Here is a 16,862-nt window from a genome sequence, read left to right as displayed (position 1 = left end):
TAGCCTCCTAGCTGGAGCCCACGTCACCTACTCTTCCCCAGCTGACATGCTCTGGCCCCTCCCTGAGGCTCAGTGCAATTAGGACAGAATTGTTTTCCAACCCGCATCATGACCTGAGTTGGATCCCCATAAACCACATTGTAGAAGCTGAGAACTGGCCCCAGGCTGTTGCCCTCTCACGACCACTGGACACCACGACCCACAATAGATAAAAAAAAGTAAAGGGTTTAGAATGTTGGTTTGGACAGGTGGCTCAGTGGTTAAGACCCCTTATTGCTCTTACAAAGGATCCGGGTTTCATTCTCAGCACCCACATGGTGGTTCACAACCCATTTACATAAAATTTTAAAAACAGGTCAAAGAAAGGTCTACGCCTTCATTTCATAGGTTAGGAAAGTAATGAAGCAGGATATGGAGACATGTGAACCGGGCTTATTTTGGGGACATTTTCTCTTATCACCAAAGATACAATGGAACATTTAGGAGAAGGATCAGGTCCTCAACCCTGACCCATGACAAAGTATTGGCTTCCCAGCTCTAATGAAATCTAATTAAATCAGACACCTGGGACTGTAAGGGGGCCCCAGTACTTCATAAAACTGCTTAAGGAATTCTCATCTGTATCCAAAGGCAACTTCTGCATCAGCAGGAATGGTGGTGTTTGCCTGTAATCTCAACACTCAGGAGGCAGAGGCAGGAGAATTGTCACAAGTTGAGTGTCAGCTTTCTGTAGATAGCGAGTTCTGGGGCTACATAGTAAGAACCAGTGTAAAAGCGAAGACCTCTCCAAGTGCTAAGTGTTTTATTTTTCATTCCTAACAGCTTATAAAATAACTAGTTGTGCTTTCACTTTGTAAATATATGAACATATTGATACTAATGAAAAAGTACCATCAAGGTTGAGCTGACAGGGTGGCACATTACTGTAATTCCAGCACTGAGGAAGTCGAAGCAGCAGGATCAGTAAGTAGTTCAAGTCCAGCCTAGGCTACTGTTTCGAAAGAAAAAACAGAAACACACTCCAAAAGTAAAGAATTGCGCTTGTTTGGAAAAAAATCCCTTTCTTATCCCAAACGCTGAGAAGCTCACGAAGTTGGCTCCGCCCAAAGACGTCAAAGGCCTGAGCAACTCCACCAGCTCAGTGGGCTGGCCCCATTTGCTAGGCGTCCCCCCTCCTCTCGGCCCCGCCCCCCCCGCGACCCCGCCCCATCCCGGGCCGCCACGCCCTCACCTCCCGCCGCCCGGCGCCGGTGTTGTCCAAGATGGAGGGCGCCCTATCAGCGCCGCTGCCGGTCCGGCTGTTGCTGTTCTTGGTGCTGCCAGCCGCGGGGTGGCTGACCACCAGCGCCCCCAGGCCGTCGTCCACAGCCCCGCAGGTAGGGCCGGGCGGGCGCGGCAGGCCGCTCCTCTGCCGGGACCTCCGTGAGGTTGGGCGGGGTGACCCGGAGGTGGACAGCCGGGGATGCCGGGCTGGACAGGGTCTGGACACCCGGAGAGAAGGAGAGGCTTTCCCGGATGCCAGTCGGGGTGGGACCGCCGAAGGGGAACGCACGGAAGGCACGCAGGCGTCCTTGAAAGTGTGGTCAAGACTGCGGCCATCGAACTTGAGGTTCCTAGCGCCACGCTTTGCTGTCGAAAATGCTATCGCCGGTGACCTCGGACATTTGTAATGGCTCCTTCCTGGGTTAGAGCCCGGCCCTGGGCCCTGGCGATGTTTGTGTTGCCCAATTAGCAATTTTCCAGGCCACCTGTGCCTGCTCAGCCGCGACCAGGAGGGAGCGCCTTTCCTGGTCGCGAGGCCACTTGGGCTGGTGACAGAGAGAGGCTGAAGGTCTAGCGCTTCCCGGAGGGGCTTTTTATTGGATATTTGTGTGTGTGTGTGTGTGTGTGTGTGTGTGTGTGTGTGTGTGTGTGTGTGTGTCGGGGTCCTTCCTGCGTGGTGGGTCGGGGATGAGATTCAACCTCTCTAAAGTCACAAGCCTTTCAGCTTCCTGGCTTACTGTGAGAATCATGCCATTGCAATATTCAGGAGGAGCCCATTTTTAACGTTTGTTGCCACATTTGGCCCTTTCAGTTGTATAGTGGGAGAAAGTTTGGAGATTATAAAATTCGAGTTTTCTCCAAATGACAAGAAACTTAGGAGATTGAACACATTATTTTGTAAGAACATACTAAATTCAGAAGTGACTGTCATGATAAATGTCACTTTTTATTTTTAAAATGTTACTTTTTATGCGTGTGCATGGGGACTTACGCCATAGCAATGGAGGTCATAGGATAACCTTGTGGAGTCAGTGTTCCCCATGGTCCTGTTTTGCAACAAGTGCTTTTACAACCCTTGAGCCATCTCTCCAGCTCTTTATTCTGCTTAGAATGTTTTAGAATTATGCTAGAACTCTTCTGAATACAGAAATCACAAACATGCCGCGGTGTCGATAGCGACAACCTTTGCAGCTCGAAGCATACTTGTATATGAAATTGTAGTTGAGCCGCAGTTGCTTCCGGGTAAAAATAGCAACAGTGGGGACAAGCACCAAGACACCAAATAAATACTGTGTTGCGGTAAATCTCCACCCCAAATAGGACTGGTCAATGAAAACACAACTCAGTAATTACGAACACAGGCTGCACGCCTAGATTGGGCAGATTCACCACTACACTACTCTGTTCCTCAGCTATGAGACCTTTTCCAAGTCATGTGTTTGTCCTTTCACCTCCTTCTCCTCCTCGTCGTCCTCCTCCTCCATTGTCTTCCTCCTCTGTCGTCGTCGTCTTCTTCTTCTTCTTCTTCTTCTTCTTCTTCTTCTTCTTCTTCCTCTTCCTCTTCCTCTTCCTCTTCCTCTTCCTCTTCCTCTTCTTCTTCTTCCTCTCTCTCTCTCTCTCTCTCTCTCTCCCTCTCTCCTCTCTTCCCACCAACTTTTCTTTCTCCACCTTCCCTTCACTGCCCAGTCACTGGCTCCAGCCTTTATTTTACAAATTAAGGTGGGCAGAAGGTTCACTAGAAGTCCCCTGTGTAATGATTCACTCCTCTGCAGCCCCTCCCAGGAAAGAGGAATTAGCATCAAAATCCAAGGCCCGGGCTATCCACAACTATACTGAGTTAGTTATAGAGTTATAGAGAAAGTTATAGAGATATGGACTTATTTCTTCTCTTTTAGAATTTGGGAGATTCTTCATCATCACTTGTGAATCTAAGAAATATTTGAACCTGCCCACACAGTCAGGAAAAAACACCTTACTTGGAAGGTTCAGTTCAAACACTGTAAGCTAGCTCTTAGTGACTTTACCATTTCACCTCCCTTTCTGGGTCTTCATTCCACTTTTGGAAAGCAGGCAAAACACCCATACACATAAAATAAAAATAAAGGTTAAGATTTTCTTTTAAAGTTCTCAGAGGAAGAATTGTGACCTAGATCTGAATTTAATGTCAGACGAAATTGTCTTTGCAATGAAGTCATTCCAGAGCATCAGAGCAAATTGTATGTGTGTGGATATGAGTGGATGCATGTGAAATCCTTCCATCGTGTCAAAAATGATGGCTGTATGCATGCACACCTCTGGGTGTGTCTGCAAGGCCATCTCCAGAGGTTTAACTGAGGAGAGAAGACCCCAGTGGACATGCAGGTGTCCATGGACATACACTCACATGCATGTGCGTGTGCTAGAGTCGGAGCCCAGGCCCTTGGACCTTCTTAGGCTCTGTTGTTGACCCATATCCCTAGAAAAGAATTGAACTTGTTTCTTTGAAGACAAACGAATACATCTGTATCTTTTGTCTTTCACAAACCTTGATTGTGCTAAGCAAATGAGAAGATGTGAGTATAGTAAGTTACAAGTATGTTGTGTATTTATTCTTGAAAGGCAAAAGCAGTAAAAAACGATTCTCAGAGGCTTTTTTCGGGCTTGTGGAAGATTGGTAATCTCTGATCCTCCCATGATGGGAGATGGCACAGCGAGAGTGTGAAGCACCAGCTCAGACTGCACTGCAGAGAGAGGATTGCTGGTGTGCAGCTAGCCTTCTCCTTTTTCTCTTCATATTCATTCCAGAGTAGCCCATGATCTGGTGCTGGGCGCGTACTCAGGATGAGTCTCCTCAGTTAAACCTCTGGAGATGGCCTTGCAGACAAACCCAGGGGTGTGTCCCCTAAGTGGTTTTTTTTTTTTGGTTTTTCGAGACAGGGTTTCTCTGTATAGCCCTGGCTGTCCTAGAATTCACTCTGTAGACCAGGCTGGCCTCGAACTCAGAAATCTGCCTGCCTCTGCCTCTGCCTCCCAAGTGCTGGGATTAAAGGCAGCCACTAGGCAACCCCTAAGTGGTTCTAAGTCCAGTCAGTTTGACAGTGAGGATTAGCTGTGGGGGGCAGGGCAGTGTGCTGTTGGGGTTGTCGTGTTATGGTAAGAAGGCTCAGTGGGTAAAGATGCCTGCTGCCGAGCCTTGTGATCACTTATGTGCACACACACACCTAATTTAAAGTAACAGAAATAAATTTCAAAATAGTTGATAAGTTCTTTCTAATTGGACATAGGGAGCTCAGACCGAAATTTGGAAAAGCTTTTGGTTTTAGATCCGATGACACACATTCTCCCAGCTTTTGACAGTGGCAGCTGGAGAGGCAACCGAAGGCCCAAATGTTCCTGAGGTTTGTAAAGTGTGTAAGGTGGTAACCTCAGGTCAGACATCTTTGAACGCAAACTCCCTGGTAGAAACAAAGACCGAGTCTTTGTTCTGGAATGGGCTATCTCTGGCGCAGCCTCAACTCATCTGAGAAAGCCCAAAGGTTCCTGGACCCGAAAGATTAGGCAGTAGCTGGGGACGGGTTACTCACCAAGTCCAAAGTTGATGTGTTCTGCAGAGAGGATAGGTCCGGGAGAAGTGATCCCCACGTGGCCAGGAAAGACCAGGGCCACCAGGCTTGGGACTCCTCCTGGGTTTTATCTGATAAGTTATATCTCCCCCAGTAAAATGAGCCAGTTCAAGCCAGATTAAAAAATATATATGCAGGTGTGTTGGTAAGCTGCTATCTGGTGGGCGAGCTCACCCTTGGGTGACCCCAAGGAAGGAGGGCAGGGAAGTCACCATGGGAAGGGAGACAGAGGGGAGAGGGAAGAGGGAAGAGAAAGAGAAAAAGCACACACCGAGAGAAGAAAAGAAGAGAAACCAAAGTGTCTGGGTTACATAGCAAAGAGCCTGTGGGGTGAGGGCAGCTTAGCCCCTAGGTTGGAAAGTTCAGAGTTGGGGGAGAGGTGTGCCAGGGAGGGACTGAGCGATGCTGGGAGATCCTGGAGGCCAGGTCTGCTTTGTAAAATATGCACCTCAGCCTCTTGTCCTGGGTTCTGAAACCAAACAGTAGTAAGAAAAGAAGAAATGGGAAATGAATTGGCTCTTCTCTAGGTAAATGGCTTAGCAAGGAAAAGCAATTGCTTCGGAGCCCGACAGCCTGAGTTTGAGCCCTGGAAGCCAAAGGTGGAAGGAGAGAACAGACTCCTTCACAGTTATCCTCTGATCTCCATAGATGCACTGTAGTATGTGTGAGCCTGCACTCATATGTACAGTACAATATAGCAAATAAAAATGTAAAAGAGCCAGGTTAGTTTAGATATGTAAAGTGCGTATCTATCCAACCTATACCTTTGTTTTGCAGGATGCCATCAGAATTGATGTAACTACCCTGAACGACAATGGGGAATTATCTAAAGAACAGGTCTGTCTCCTTTTGATTATATTTTTACTATAACATTTAGCCAGGAATTTTTACTGATTGTGTTAGTCCATTTTCTGTTATTACATTGAAATGCCCAAGGCAGGCTACTGCATATAAATATATGAAATCTATGTCCAGCTATATGAGGCTTTGCTAATGAGGCTGGGTATAGCACCTCATTCCTATAATCCCAGCACTTTGGAGGTTGAGGCAGAAGGCTTACCTCAAATGAAAGGCTTCTTAAGTAGTGAAACTGTCGTAAGAAACCAAAAACCAAGGACTAGAAGAATGGCTCAGTGGTTAAGAGCACTGGCTGCTCTTGCAGAGGATTCAGGTTTGATTCCCAGCACACCCATATGGCCACTTAAAGCCATCTGTAACTGAGCTAGACCAGCAGGTCATCCTTCAGTGACAGGGCTCTGAGGGGGATGAGAAGATAAAGAAGATAGAAAAGTTGGGGTTGGGGGGCTTGCATAAGCTATATCTTATGTCCAGCAAGCTTATTATGATATATAGTGTCTTATGTGTGGTTTTGTATGGGAGAAATGGTACAGTGTCAGTAAAAGTCTACCATTACTGTGGGAAGAAGTCAGCAGGAAGTAATTCAGGCAGTTCTACACAAGGGGACACTGGATATCTCAAGGGTGTCAGAGGATGGGGTTGGGACACATAACATAGCCCCTTAGGGTGAGAAGTGTTGGGTTCTTAAAGATCAGAATCTGTAGCTGTCCCAGTAAGTGTGTGTGTGTGTGTGTGTGTGTGTATTGTGTGTGTATGTATGTATGTATGTATGTATGTATGTATGTTCAGGCCACACTGATTCTGCCAAGCATGCTCAAGGTTTAAAGAAGGTTTAGAAGAATGTTCCTGGTGTATATCAGTACCTCAGGGAAAGTCTTGGATCGGCCTTGCCTTCAACATGTATCTTCACTTCCAGGGGACTAGCACCCTGTTTTCCTCTTAGGCACTACACACACACACACATGGTGCACAGACATACATGCAGGCAAAACATCCATACAAATAAAATAAAACTAAATAATGTTTAAAAAAATCAAACAAACAAACAAAAAGCCCTAAACAAAACCAGAAGGGCTTTTGTTGTTTGGGTTTTAGCTTAGTTACAGAAGTTCAAGGACATACTGCTGGTGTAGGTTGTCTTTGGTCATATGGCAAATGGTCCCACAGTGATAAGAGCTAAGAGGAGAACAGATTTATTTTGCCACATACCAGATTAGACATACTGGGTCCCACTGTTCCTTTGAAGACATTGTCCTAGGGATTACACATCTACCACTAAGCCTTGCATCTTAGAGGGTTTCCCCCCTCCCCCAAATATCACCACACCGAGAGAGAACAAGCTTCCAATACATGGATTCTGAGGGACAAAGCATATCCAAACTATAATACCTGCCACACACAGAGTTAGATGATGTATTTTTGATATGAAGAGTTTGTGGTCATTTATAAATGGAATTAATGTATGCTGCTTTATTTTAAGGTTGTTCTTAACATAACCTATGAGAGTGGACAGGTATATGTAAATGACTTACCTGTAAATAGTGGTGTAACCCGAGTAAGCTGTCAGACTTTGATAGGTGAGTACTACTGAATTGTTTCCAACATTACTCTGTCTTTAATAATACTAAATTAGTTCTGAATGTGAAGTACCATCTTAAACTGATACATTGTTTCTGTAGTAGTAGCTAAGGTATTTAAAACTATGTTGATTATTGATACACTGTTTACTTGTGCCTTCCTGGGCCTGGCCTTTAGTTTCTGGTAGTTTAGCAGTGTAGGAGTGGGCATAGACATGGGCTAGCCAGCTCAAAAATCCTAGTTCTCATCCTGGTTGTAGAAGATAAACAGATACTAATTGTGTGTGTAGCTCCTTCTTTATTTCTTTTACTCATCTGTCAACAAAATGCTTTTCTTTTTAAAGACTCATTTCTTTTTTTGTGTATGGTGTTTTGTCCGCATGTATAGCTATATACCTGGTGCCCAGGAAGGCCAGAGAGAATGTTGGATCCCCTGGATCTGGAGTGGTAGGCAGTTGTGAGCCACCATATGAGTTCTGAGAATTGATGCCCAGGTCCTCTGTAAGAGCAGCAAATTCTCTTAACTGCTGCTGAGCTATCTCTTCAGCCCCTGCTTTTCTTTTTAAACCTCAAGGGTTCTGGTTATTTAAAGAATCAGATAATGTTATGTTGGACTATATAATTTTATTTGAGTAACATAAAGGGCACGGGAGGTGCCACTCGTGCTCTGTGGCTTGTGAGAAGTAATGACTGGGCCCGTCTGGCACTGAGGTGAGGAATTAAGCTGGGTTATTCATTCATGCCTGGAAGCAAGCATCACTGATTCTTTCAAAGCTGACTTCCCAGTGTGGGAGGAAGTCAACATCAGGGGCTTTTGCTGTTCTGAATTTATTTTACAGTAGAGGTATGAGAATTACCTCTCTGCTGTATTTCTCTTGTGTCACAAGCTGTGTTTTTAGCCATGCTGACCAGGTTGGAAGGGACACTAGTGAGTAAACAGGCAACTAAAACACTGATTTATTAAGCCAGGCACCATGACATGCAGATTTGTGTTTCCATAGTCCAAGCTCCTGGGTTGGCTGAGGTAGGAGAATTGCTGGATCTGCACAACTTAGTGAGGGAAGATGCATGCCTCCTGCCCCAGCTCAGAGAGGTGCTGGAGACAAAGCTCAGTAGTAGATATTTGCCAAACAAGTGTACTGCTGTCCTCAGCACCACAGTAAGCACAACAAAACCACTTAGACAATAAAAGAGGGGATGCTGACAAAGTGCCTCTCTGAAGGAGAGCTAGTTGATGGTGCCAGAGAACTCAGGACTGACAGCACTGGAGCCCAGAGGGCATTAATTACAATTACATCATGGCCACATACCCCAAATTACTGTGAGTGTGGTATAGCTAGAGCCTAAGGGGGATATGAGGTGCCTGACAATGCTAAGTGGTTATGAATTGGTATCCCGTGTTCTAGGTCAAAGGAACAGCCCTTCAATGGCTCACAATGAATGTAATCGCCTAGGTGTGTATTTAGGAATGTATATTTGTGTGCTTTTTGACAAATAGTCTTCAGATTTTGGAAACAACAACTAAATGTCCATGTTGTGGCAAATCGATTAGTGTGTATTGCTTTAAGAGTGTTTTAGAGGTTTATATTGTCTATGCAGGTGCCCACAGAGTTTAGAAGGAAACATTTGATCCTGTTACAACCATTTGTAAGATGTCTGCTGTGCATGCTGGGTTCTGAACTCAGATCCTCTGATAGAGTAGTACGCTCTCTTAAATTAGTCCCTTAATTTGGTTTTTGGAGAAAGTCTTATTATGTGGCCCTGGCTGGCCTTGTGCTGTCTTAGCTGCCCAAGTGCTGGTAGTAGAGGTATGTACCTCTATTCCTGGCTGCTTTACTCTTTTAAAATGTCTTTTATCTTTGAGAAGTCCATACATGTATACAATGAAATATGTTCAGATCTTTCCCCATCACTATTACGGAGGGATAGACCTCTCTCCCTTCCCCCACTCCTGATCTGTCCAGCTGTAAATGTCACTTATTGGGTGCAAAGAACTGAGGAAAGAAGTAAAAGGTAAAGCCTTGCATGTGGGCCCTCCTCACTGCTTAGTTTGTGAGCAGGAAACTGACGGCCTGGCAGTTTGCTGTCCATGTGCACTGCATTGCTCTTCGCTTGCAGACACTATGAAACCCGCAGAGAAGCAGCCACTGTAGCATGGCACAGTCCCACTGCAGACCAGCAAGCATTTCCTTATCCAGTGAATGCAAGCCATTGGAAGAACTTGCCAGCTCATCTTTGCTTTTATAAATCTGAGACTGGTAAGGTCAAGGACAAAGGAAGCCAGTAAAACACGTTTGCCGATGTCTTCTTCCAAGTCAATGTCATAGAAATCATCAAATACAGTAACTGTTGTAATGGCAACTTTTGTCCAAAGTCTCACTACTTTTTGTTTGTTTGTTTGTTTGTTTAATAGTGAAGACTGAAAATTTGGAGGAGAAAGAATATTTTGGAATTGTCAGTGTAAGGATCTTAGTTCGTGAGAGGCCTGTGACATTCATTTCCAATTCACAGCTAATTGTCATTCAAGAAGAGGTTGTGGAGATTGATGGAAGACAAGTAAGACACTATGCTTGTTAACTGGAGATTAAATTTGTGTTATGTGTGCACATGTTGAGTGCTTTTGTTTCTGAATCGAAGAACAAGAAGGTACTTGTCTTAGTTACTTTTCTACTGCTGTGAAGAGACACCATGACCAAGGCAACTTGTAGAAGAAAACATTTATTTGTGGGTGGCTTATGGTTTCAGAGGGTTACTCCATTATCATCATGGTGGGACACATGGCAGTAGGCAGGCAGACATGGTGCTAAAGAAGGAGCTGAAAGCTACATCCTGATATACAGGCAGAGAGAGACTGTGCCTCTGAGCTCACCCCTAGTGATGCACCTCCTGTGACAAGGCCACACCTCCTAATCCTTCCCAAACAGTTCCACTAACTGGGGACCAGTCATTCAAACAGCCTGTGGGGGTTGTTCTCATCCAAACTACAGTACCCTAGATCTGTCTGGATCAAATCACACAGGATTTTTTTTGGTTATTTTTGCATTTAGCTTTTTACATATCTGACATTCGTACTCCTTTGTATCTTCTGAAATGTGCCAAGCATCTGCAGACAGAAGGTGAAGGGACTTGGTGATGTTTGTAGTTCTGTTGCCATTTCCTTGGTGCTGTGTGGATGAAGTAAAGCTGCAGCCAAAGCTGTAAATGCCACACAGTAGGGGTGGGAGGGGGAAGGAGGATGAGTGTCTTAGTTACAAAATGAAGGAGGAAGGTTCACTTTTCAACTCTAGGGCATTATTTAAAGTTAATGGTACTTATTTTTTTCTTTCATAGGCCCAACAAAAGAATGTTACTGAAATTAACATGTTCGTTAAGAATCAGAGAGTACTCAGATATTCAAAGTATTTTCTTCCTTTGGAAGAAAGCATGCTTTATCTTATTTCCCAAGACAGTGACATTTTATTCACGCTTCCCGACTTTTCCAAAAAAGGTATTTTTAAAAAAATATTTATTTAAAATATTAATGAAATTATTTTGCTTTATATACTTAAAAAAGATTATGTGTGTGTGATATGTGTGGGGGGGAGTGGGTGTGATGTGTATATGGATACCTGCAGAGGCCAAAGAATCAGACCCTAGAGCTGGAGTTCCAGCATGGCTGCTGAGAACTGAACTTGTTGAATTAGTGTTACTCCTGTTTCCCAAGTCTAGGGTTACAGGAGTGAGCCACCATGCCTGGCAGAACTCAAAATGCAGATTTTTCTGTGTGACAGAAACTCAGTAAATAAAATTCTTGTTCTGTCATGGTGAAATGTATGTTAGTGTCGTAATCATAGATATTACTGCTGTGCCCTGGTAGGGCCTGTAGCAGATGCTGGCTGCTGCTGCAGTTTGATAGCTCTGCTCTCCCTCTTCAGTAGGAACTGTTAGCTCACTGCAGACCAACAGCCACTACCTCATCGGGAGCATGGAAACCACTGTGGACGGAAATGCTTTACCTGGCAAGTTGCCTGAGACTCCTCTCAGAGCAGAGCCTCCGTCTTCATACAAGGTAATTCAAACACTTGGTGGTATCTTTTCATGGTGCTGCCAGAAGCAGTTATGCTTATGGTGAAGATAAATGTATCCTTTAGAATGAGGTAGAAAACATGAAGACAGAACAGCGGATCACGTTTAATGATGCATTTATTTGGTTTTGATGTTGCTATTTCAGACTGTAGCCTAGGCTGAACTCCTTAGCAAAACCTCCTGTCTTTATCTCCTGAATGCTGGTACTGTAGGTGTGAGTCACCACTCTTGGCTCGCTTGGGGTTTGTTTTACTTTTTAAACATTTATTTATTCTGTGTGTGCGAACACAGGCATGTGTGTGCTGTGCATGTCACAGGGACAACTGTCAGGACTTTGTTCCCTCCTTTTACCTGTTGGTCCAGGAACCGTATTCAGGTCATGAGGCTTGACCACTAGTTTCTCATTGAGCTATCTCACTGGCCATTATGTTAATCCTAATGTGGTTTTCATGGTCTTCCTGCTTCCCTCTGGAAGCTTCACTTAATGATATAGTCAGGTCACGATTATCAAGGCAATGGACTTCATTTAGTTGGGAATCTTCAGTTCCAAAGTTCATTCTCACATTTCCTCCTTTTAAAAATTATTCAGTTCTCTCCTTGTGTACACACAGGTGCAGTGTGCCCTCAAGTTCCCACACAGTGACTGAGTGTTGCTAAAATGATACATTTGGAGTCATACTGTATAGGATTAAAATGTGATCTGCCGTTTACAAGTTAATGTAACCTTGGCTCAGTTCTGAACCTTTAACTTATTTCTTGAGTAACCTGTGCTTACTCTATTGAGTACTGTAAAATGCTGCATCAAGGTGTGATAAGGAATAAATGGGTATTCCATGTGAAACTACATCAGTACCCACTAAGAACATTCATATCATACATGACATTTACAGATATAGTTCAGGGAGTATCTAGTATGTCTCCCCCTGAATGGGTAATGCAAGTAGTTCTCACTGAAGATCAAAACTATTGATTTGGGGTTGCTGGAGTCCAGGTTAGTGGGGCAATGTGCACATTGGTATCTCTCAGCAGGTCAGCCTCAATGGGGACTGTTTTCATAGTCTAACCTTCAGTGCCCATATTTGGATCTTTTCTTGCTCTTAAAGCATGAAACATGTATTTACAAGTGGGCCACCCCCATTCTAAAAGCTGTGGAATTTGTTTCTTCCTTTCCTTGTCCTTTACCTGCAACAGTGGACAGGCTGTCTACTAGTCAGTCAGCATTAATATTCCCGTGCTTGTGTCTCAGGAACATAAATTTTAAAATTGTAAAATAGTTTATTTAGGTGCATTTTAAAATAAAATTTTGTTGTCACGTTACATGTGTCCTGCAGTCACCTCATGCCATCACTATAGAATAAGGGAGAAACACTCATTTTTGAGCTATTTACTACCCAAAACCAGGCCTTTTTCTTCCCTTTTCTTTCTTTCTTTTTCTTTCTTTTTTTTTTTGAGTTACATTTTGACACAGATGTAACCACTATTATAATCAAGACACAGGTTGTTTCTGTCAACACAAAGCCAAAACATTAAGAAATTTGGCCAGGCATGGTAGTAAATAACCCCCAAAATATTACACAAGAGGCCAGGCATATGCCTTTAACCCCAGCACTTGGGAGATAGAGGCAGGTGAATCTCTATATGAGTTTGAGCCCAGTCTGGTGTGGGGCTAGTGGACAGTGCCACCAGACAGAAGAACTGGTAAGGTTGAGCAGGCTCAGACCCCAGGGAAATCTCAGAATTGAGAATGGTAGGAGTGGAGCCAGCTCCCTGCCAAACTACCTGATCTGGAACAGATAACCATGACACCCCACTGAGGTCCATGGCAAGCAGTCACATAGCATAAAAACTTGGAGTTCTCTATGCTAAGGAGGTATCTAGATAGGTCCCCAGTGTTCAGCCAATGAGCTTCCCTTCCTGGGCATCCCTTCCTGCAAAAGATATTTAATCCCTGGTTTACCGTGAGTAAGGTGTATGCGTTCACATTTGCCATCAAATAAAACAGTTTGAACAAGTAAGGAGCATCTCCTTCATTGAGGATCGCCATGGGACTTTGTCATAAAAAGCCATCCCTAAATCTCCTGGAGAAGGTCTTCCCTCTCCCAACCCCTCCAGACTCTTGGCACTCACTGGGAACCAAAACAGATTCTGCCCCCATCCGAGGCTCAGCCTTCCCCTCCTCCAAGTAAATGCCCTGAAGGAAAGGACTTCAGGGCAAGTATACCCATGGGACCCCCATTCCCAACTCTCAGCGGTACCCCAGTGGTGCCTGGGTATACAGGAGAATGGAAACCAAAGCAATTATCCCAGACCCCACTGTTTCTCACCCAAGAAAACACAGACCGAGGACCCCCATTATGGACTGTTGTAGGGGGGAGGCAGAACACAACAGACTGTTTGCTTCCCCCCAGCTGCATGCCAGCGGCACCCCAGTGGCAAGGCAGACATGCAGTCCCACAGAGAGAGGCTCCAGCTCAAAAGAAAACAGAAATTTTACATCTCAGTTTATGGAACAGGCCTTTCTGATCAAAAGCCACTTCCCAGGTGATGTGCCAGTGGATGGAGAAGTTCAGGAAAGCACTCTGTCGGTTCTGGAGCCGCATGGTCCCGGTGTTGTTCATGTTTCTGAACGTCATGGTGGTTGGAGTTCTGGGAGCAGCAGGAGTCATAGCGGTGTTAAAGCTGCTTTTTCCAGTGTGTGAGAACAAGTAAGTACCAGAGTTTCAAGACATCACTGATCTTAACTACAAAAAAGGAGGCTGTTTCACTATATGTTGTGGTGGAAAGTACTGTCTAGTACATAGTAGAGAGAGTCAGACAGTGGGAGAAAAAAGTTACTTTTTCTAGCCCATTTTCCAATTTTAGTGGAATTACAATACATTTATGTACTATTTGAGATCACCATACTTTCAGAGATGCAACCATGAATAGAGATTTGCTGAGTCTCGTAAGAGTAGAGAATGAACAGGAAAACTAGGAAGTGTTGTATGACTGGAGCCAGTGAGACCCACACCAACTAGTCTCAACTCCAAAGCATCAGTTTAGTTCCTGTCAGAAGACAGTGGGGACTTGCCCTCAGCACCATGGGGAATTCAAACAAAAGCACCAATATTCTCTTTCTGAGGATGTATCTGAGGATGGCTTTGGACTCGTGATCCTCCCACCTCCACCTTTGAAGTGCTGGGATGGAATTATAGGTGTATGCCAGCAAGCCTGGCTAGACACTGAATGTTCTTGATTTCATTTGATACCGTGGCCACTGACAAACAGGTTTGTTGATTCCACTCCACTCTTAATTACTCTGATTCTCAGCTTTTACATCACAGGTCCTGAAGTTGATTGCTGAATGGCTAAGAAAGGGTTAAAGTGGCCACAGAATTCTGAGGGCGAGAGGCAGAGAGCCTGTATAGTCACTGCCTGCTGTTAGATTTCAGTACAGTCCATTAGCTGTTCAGATACTGGCTGCGCTGCCAACCTACCTTGCTGGCCCTAGGCCCAGTGGTCCTGAGAATCGCAGTTCTAGTTGGTCTGCCCAACCTGGAAAGCATTAGTTACCTGTTAATCCTGATGGCCTGATCACTGCTTAGTTTGTGAATGCTGCCATCCAGTCTTAGGTACCTGCTCTCTCGGTTTGAGTGTTTTTAGATGGCTCTCCATATGCAGACCAGGCTGGCTCTGAATTCACGAATGATCCTCTAGCCTGTACCTCCTGAATACTGAGATTCTAGATGTGCGCCCCCACACCTGGCTTATATAGGACACAGGTGAGGGGACTACATTATCCATGGGTCTGGTTGCTTGGTAACCATTGGGCTGCTTTCTCTAATATGCTTTTATGCCCATTTGCTAGGTTAGAAGGTAGAAAACTTATTTAATTCAGTCATCAGCCTGTGTTCAACAGCTGGTGGGGACTGAGTTGTCAGAGCAAAAGGGAGAGTCACTGTGTCTGCATTTGGCACCCAAAATGAAGCAAACTGCTGTACTGTGTAAAATGGACTATCTTAGAGCAGGATGCAACTTGAAAACTGCTGTTGTATGCCATACAGAGTAACATAGAGCAGCACATAGCCTGACCACATCCACAAGAACTCGGTTACTTTAAACTGACCTCAGTTACTGTTTTAATGGGAGAAATCAGGAAAAGGTAACATAGATTCAAGATGAAAACCCATCGTGTGGTCAGGGTTATATCTCTGTGGACAGTGTCTGGAAAGCTGCCTGAGCTTTACTTTCACCAATGTCCACCAGTCCAGGGCAATGACAGTTCTTGCCTTCATGTAGGACCAGGCAGTGGTCTGTTCCTTTCTAGTCGTTCCGTGTGTTTGGTTAAAGAGAACTCAGAGCCAACATCTGTACAAGCTTTATAAGCCATGAGGAGGAAGGGGGACTGTAGCCTGGAAGCAGTGTTGTTGTACACCCGCCGACTGGAGATGTGTGGTGTTGGCAGTAACGACTTACCTTGCATTTCAGAGGGATTCTTCAGGTGGATAAAATGAATGGGATCTCTGTGCCTATCATCTTATACCCAGACGGCGGCTCTGAGAAAACAGCAGGAAAACTTACAGATAAAACGGATATTTAAAACTCCATCTTCAATCATGGACTCTATTGTCTACTGTCCCCACACTTGTCATATGAATACCATTTTATTTAAATCATTAATCACTTTATACATAGAAATTGCCAAATTCCCAAGACCTTTACAGTTGGCCTTTTCAGTTCGAGCTTACAGCTTACCTCGTTCCACGAATGGGCTGGCTGTTCAGAAGATGAATTACTAAGGAAAGTTTAAGTGGAAAGAAGATGACAGAGATAACCAAACTGAAAGAAGTGAGACAAAGCCAAGTGCCAAGAACTCCCAGGTGCCTTTGCTGCAGAAATTGTATCTATTTGATGACTATTGTAAGATTTTATAAGAAGCACTTTATGAAATTCTAATTTAAAAGCTGGAGAATGTAACACTTATTTTTTTTACTCAGTACAATGTGCCTTTATATCACACACATGACTCAGTATGAAAATCACTGAAGTGTGTCATGATTTGTGTCTATACCAAAGCTCCGCACCTTGAATGCACCAGGATTTGTAATAGTGACATGGTCTCTCTCGAAAATAAACTTTTTTTTTTTAAAGAATTGCTTTATTTTTAATTATGTGCATGGGGAGGAAGTTTGTGCACATGAGTAAAAATGCCTGTTGAGGCCATATTGGGCACTGGATCTCCTGCAGCTGGGAGTGCAGAGTGGTTGTAAGCTGTCTGCCTTGGGCATTGAGAACCACACTCAAGTGGTGTAGAAGAGCAGAAAGAATGCTTAACCACTGAGCTATTGCTCCAGTCCCCACACAGTAGGACAAATGTTGGAGGATGGTTTGGGGCACTATGCATTCAGACATCTGGTTGTGGTCCAGAGTCCAAACACGATGGCATGGTCAGCCATCTCCGGTCTCTGTTATGTAAAAATTTCTTTCTATCACCCCTGATCAGCCAGTTAGCTGGGCA

General features: G+C 44.5%; 1 protein-coding gene across 2 annotated transcripts; it reads left to right on the top strand.

Annotated features, from left to right (window-relative positions):
- The first annotated feature begins 1,225 nt into the window (after positions 1-1,225).
- Ginm1 (glycoprotein integral membrane 1) lies at positions 1,226-16,497 on the top strand. Of its 2 annotated transcripts, none has more exons than XM_028764391.1 (8): positions 1,226-1,376; positions 5,643-5,702; positions 7,204-7,300; positions 9,714-9,856; positions 10,631-10,787; positions 11,218-11,348; positions 13,907-14,070; positions 15,833-16,497. In XM_028764391.1, the coding sequence occupies exons 1-8, from the start codon at positions 1,263-1,265 to the stop codon at positions 15,942-15,944; spliced, it is 978 nt and encodes a 325-aa protein (XP_028620224.1). In that variant the 5' UTR covers positions 1,226-1,262; the 3' UTR covers positions 15,945-16,497. The 2 variants fall into 2 exon arrangements, with proteins under 2 accessions (XP_028620224.1, XP_028620223.1); XM_028764390.1 differs by having other exon boundaries at positions 11,215-11,348.
- The last annotated feature ends 365 nt before the right edge of the window (positions 16,498-16,862 follow it).

Source organism: Grammomys surdaster, unplaced genomic scaffold (genome assembly GCF_004785775.1).
Source record: "Grammomys surdaster isolate TR1022 unplaced genomic scaffold, NIH_TR_1.0 143, whole genome shotgun sequence".
Lineage (NCBI taxonomy): Eukaryota > Metazoa > Chordata > Mammalia > Rodentia > Muridae > Grammomys > Grammomys surdaster.
Note: the sequence above shows the minus strand (reverse complement) of the source record. Positions and strands in the feature narration are given on the sequence as shown.

What these genes read in the sequence shown, in the direction of transcription:
- Ginm1 (XM_028764390.1), top strand. Translation starts at nt 1,263, where the DNA reads ATGGAGGGCGCCCTATCAGCGCCGCTGCCGGTCCGGCTGTTGCTGTTC. An exon ending in TGGAGATTGATGGAAGACAA is followed by an intron (nt 9,857 to 10,630) that starts GTAAGACACTAT and finishes TTTCTTTCATAG; the next exon opens with GCCCAACAAAAGAATGTTAC. An exon ending in AGCCTCCGTCTTCATACAAG is followed by an intron (nt 11,349 to 13,906) that starts GTAATTCAAACA and finishes GCCACTTCCCAG; the next exon opens with GTGATGTGCCAGTGGATGGA.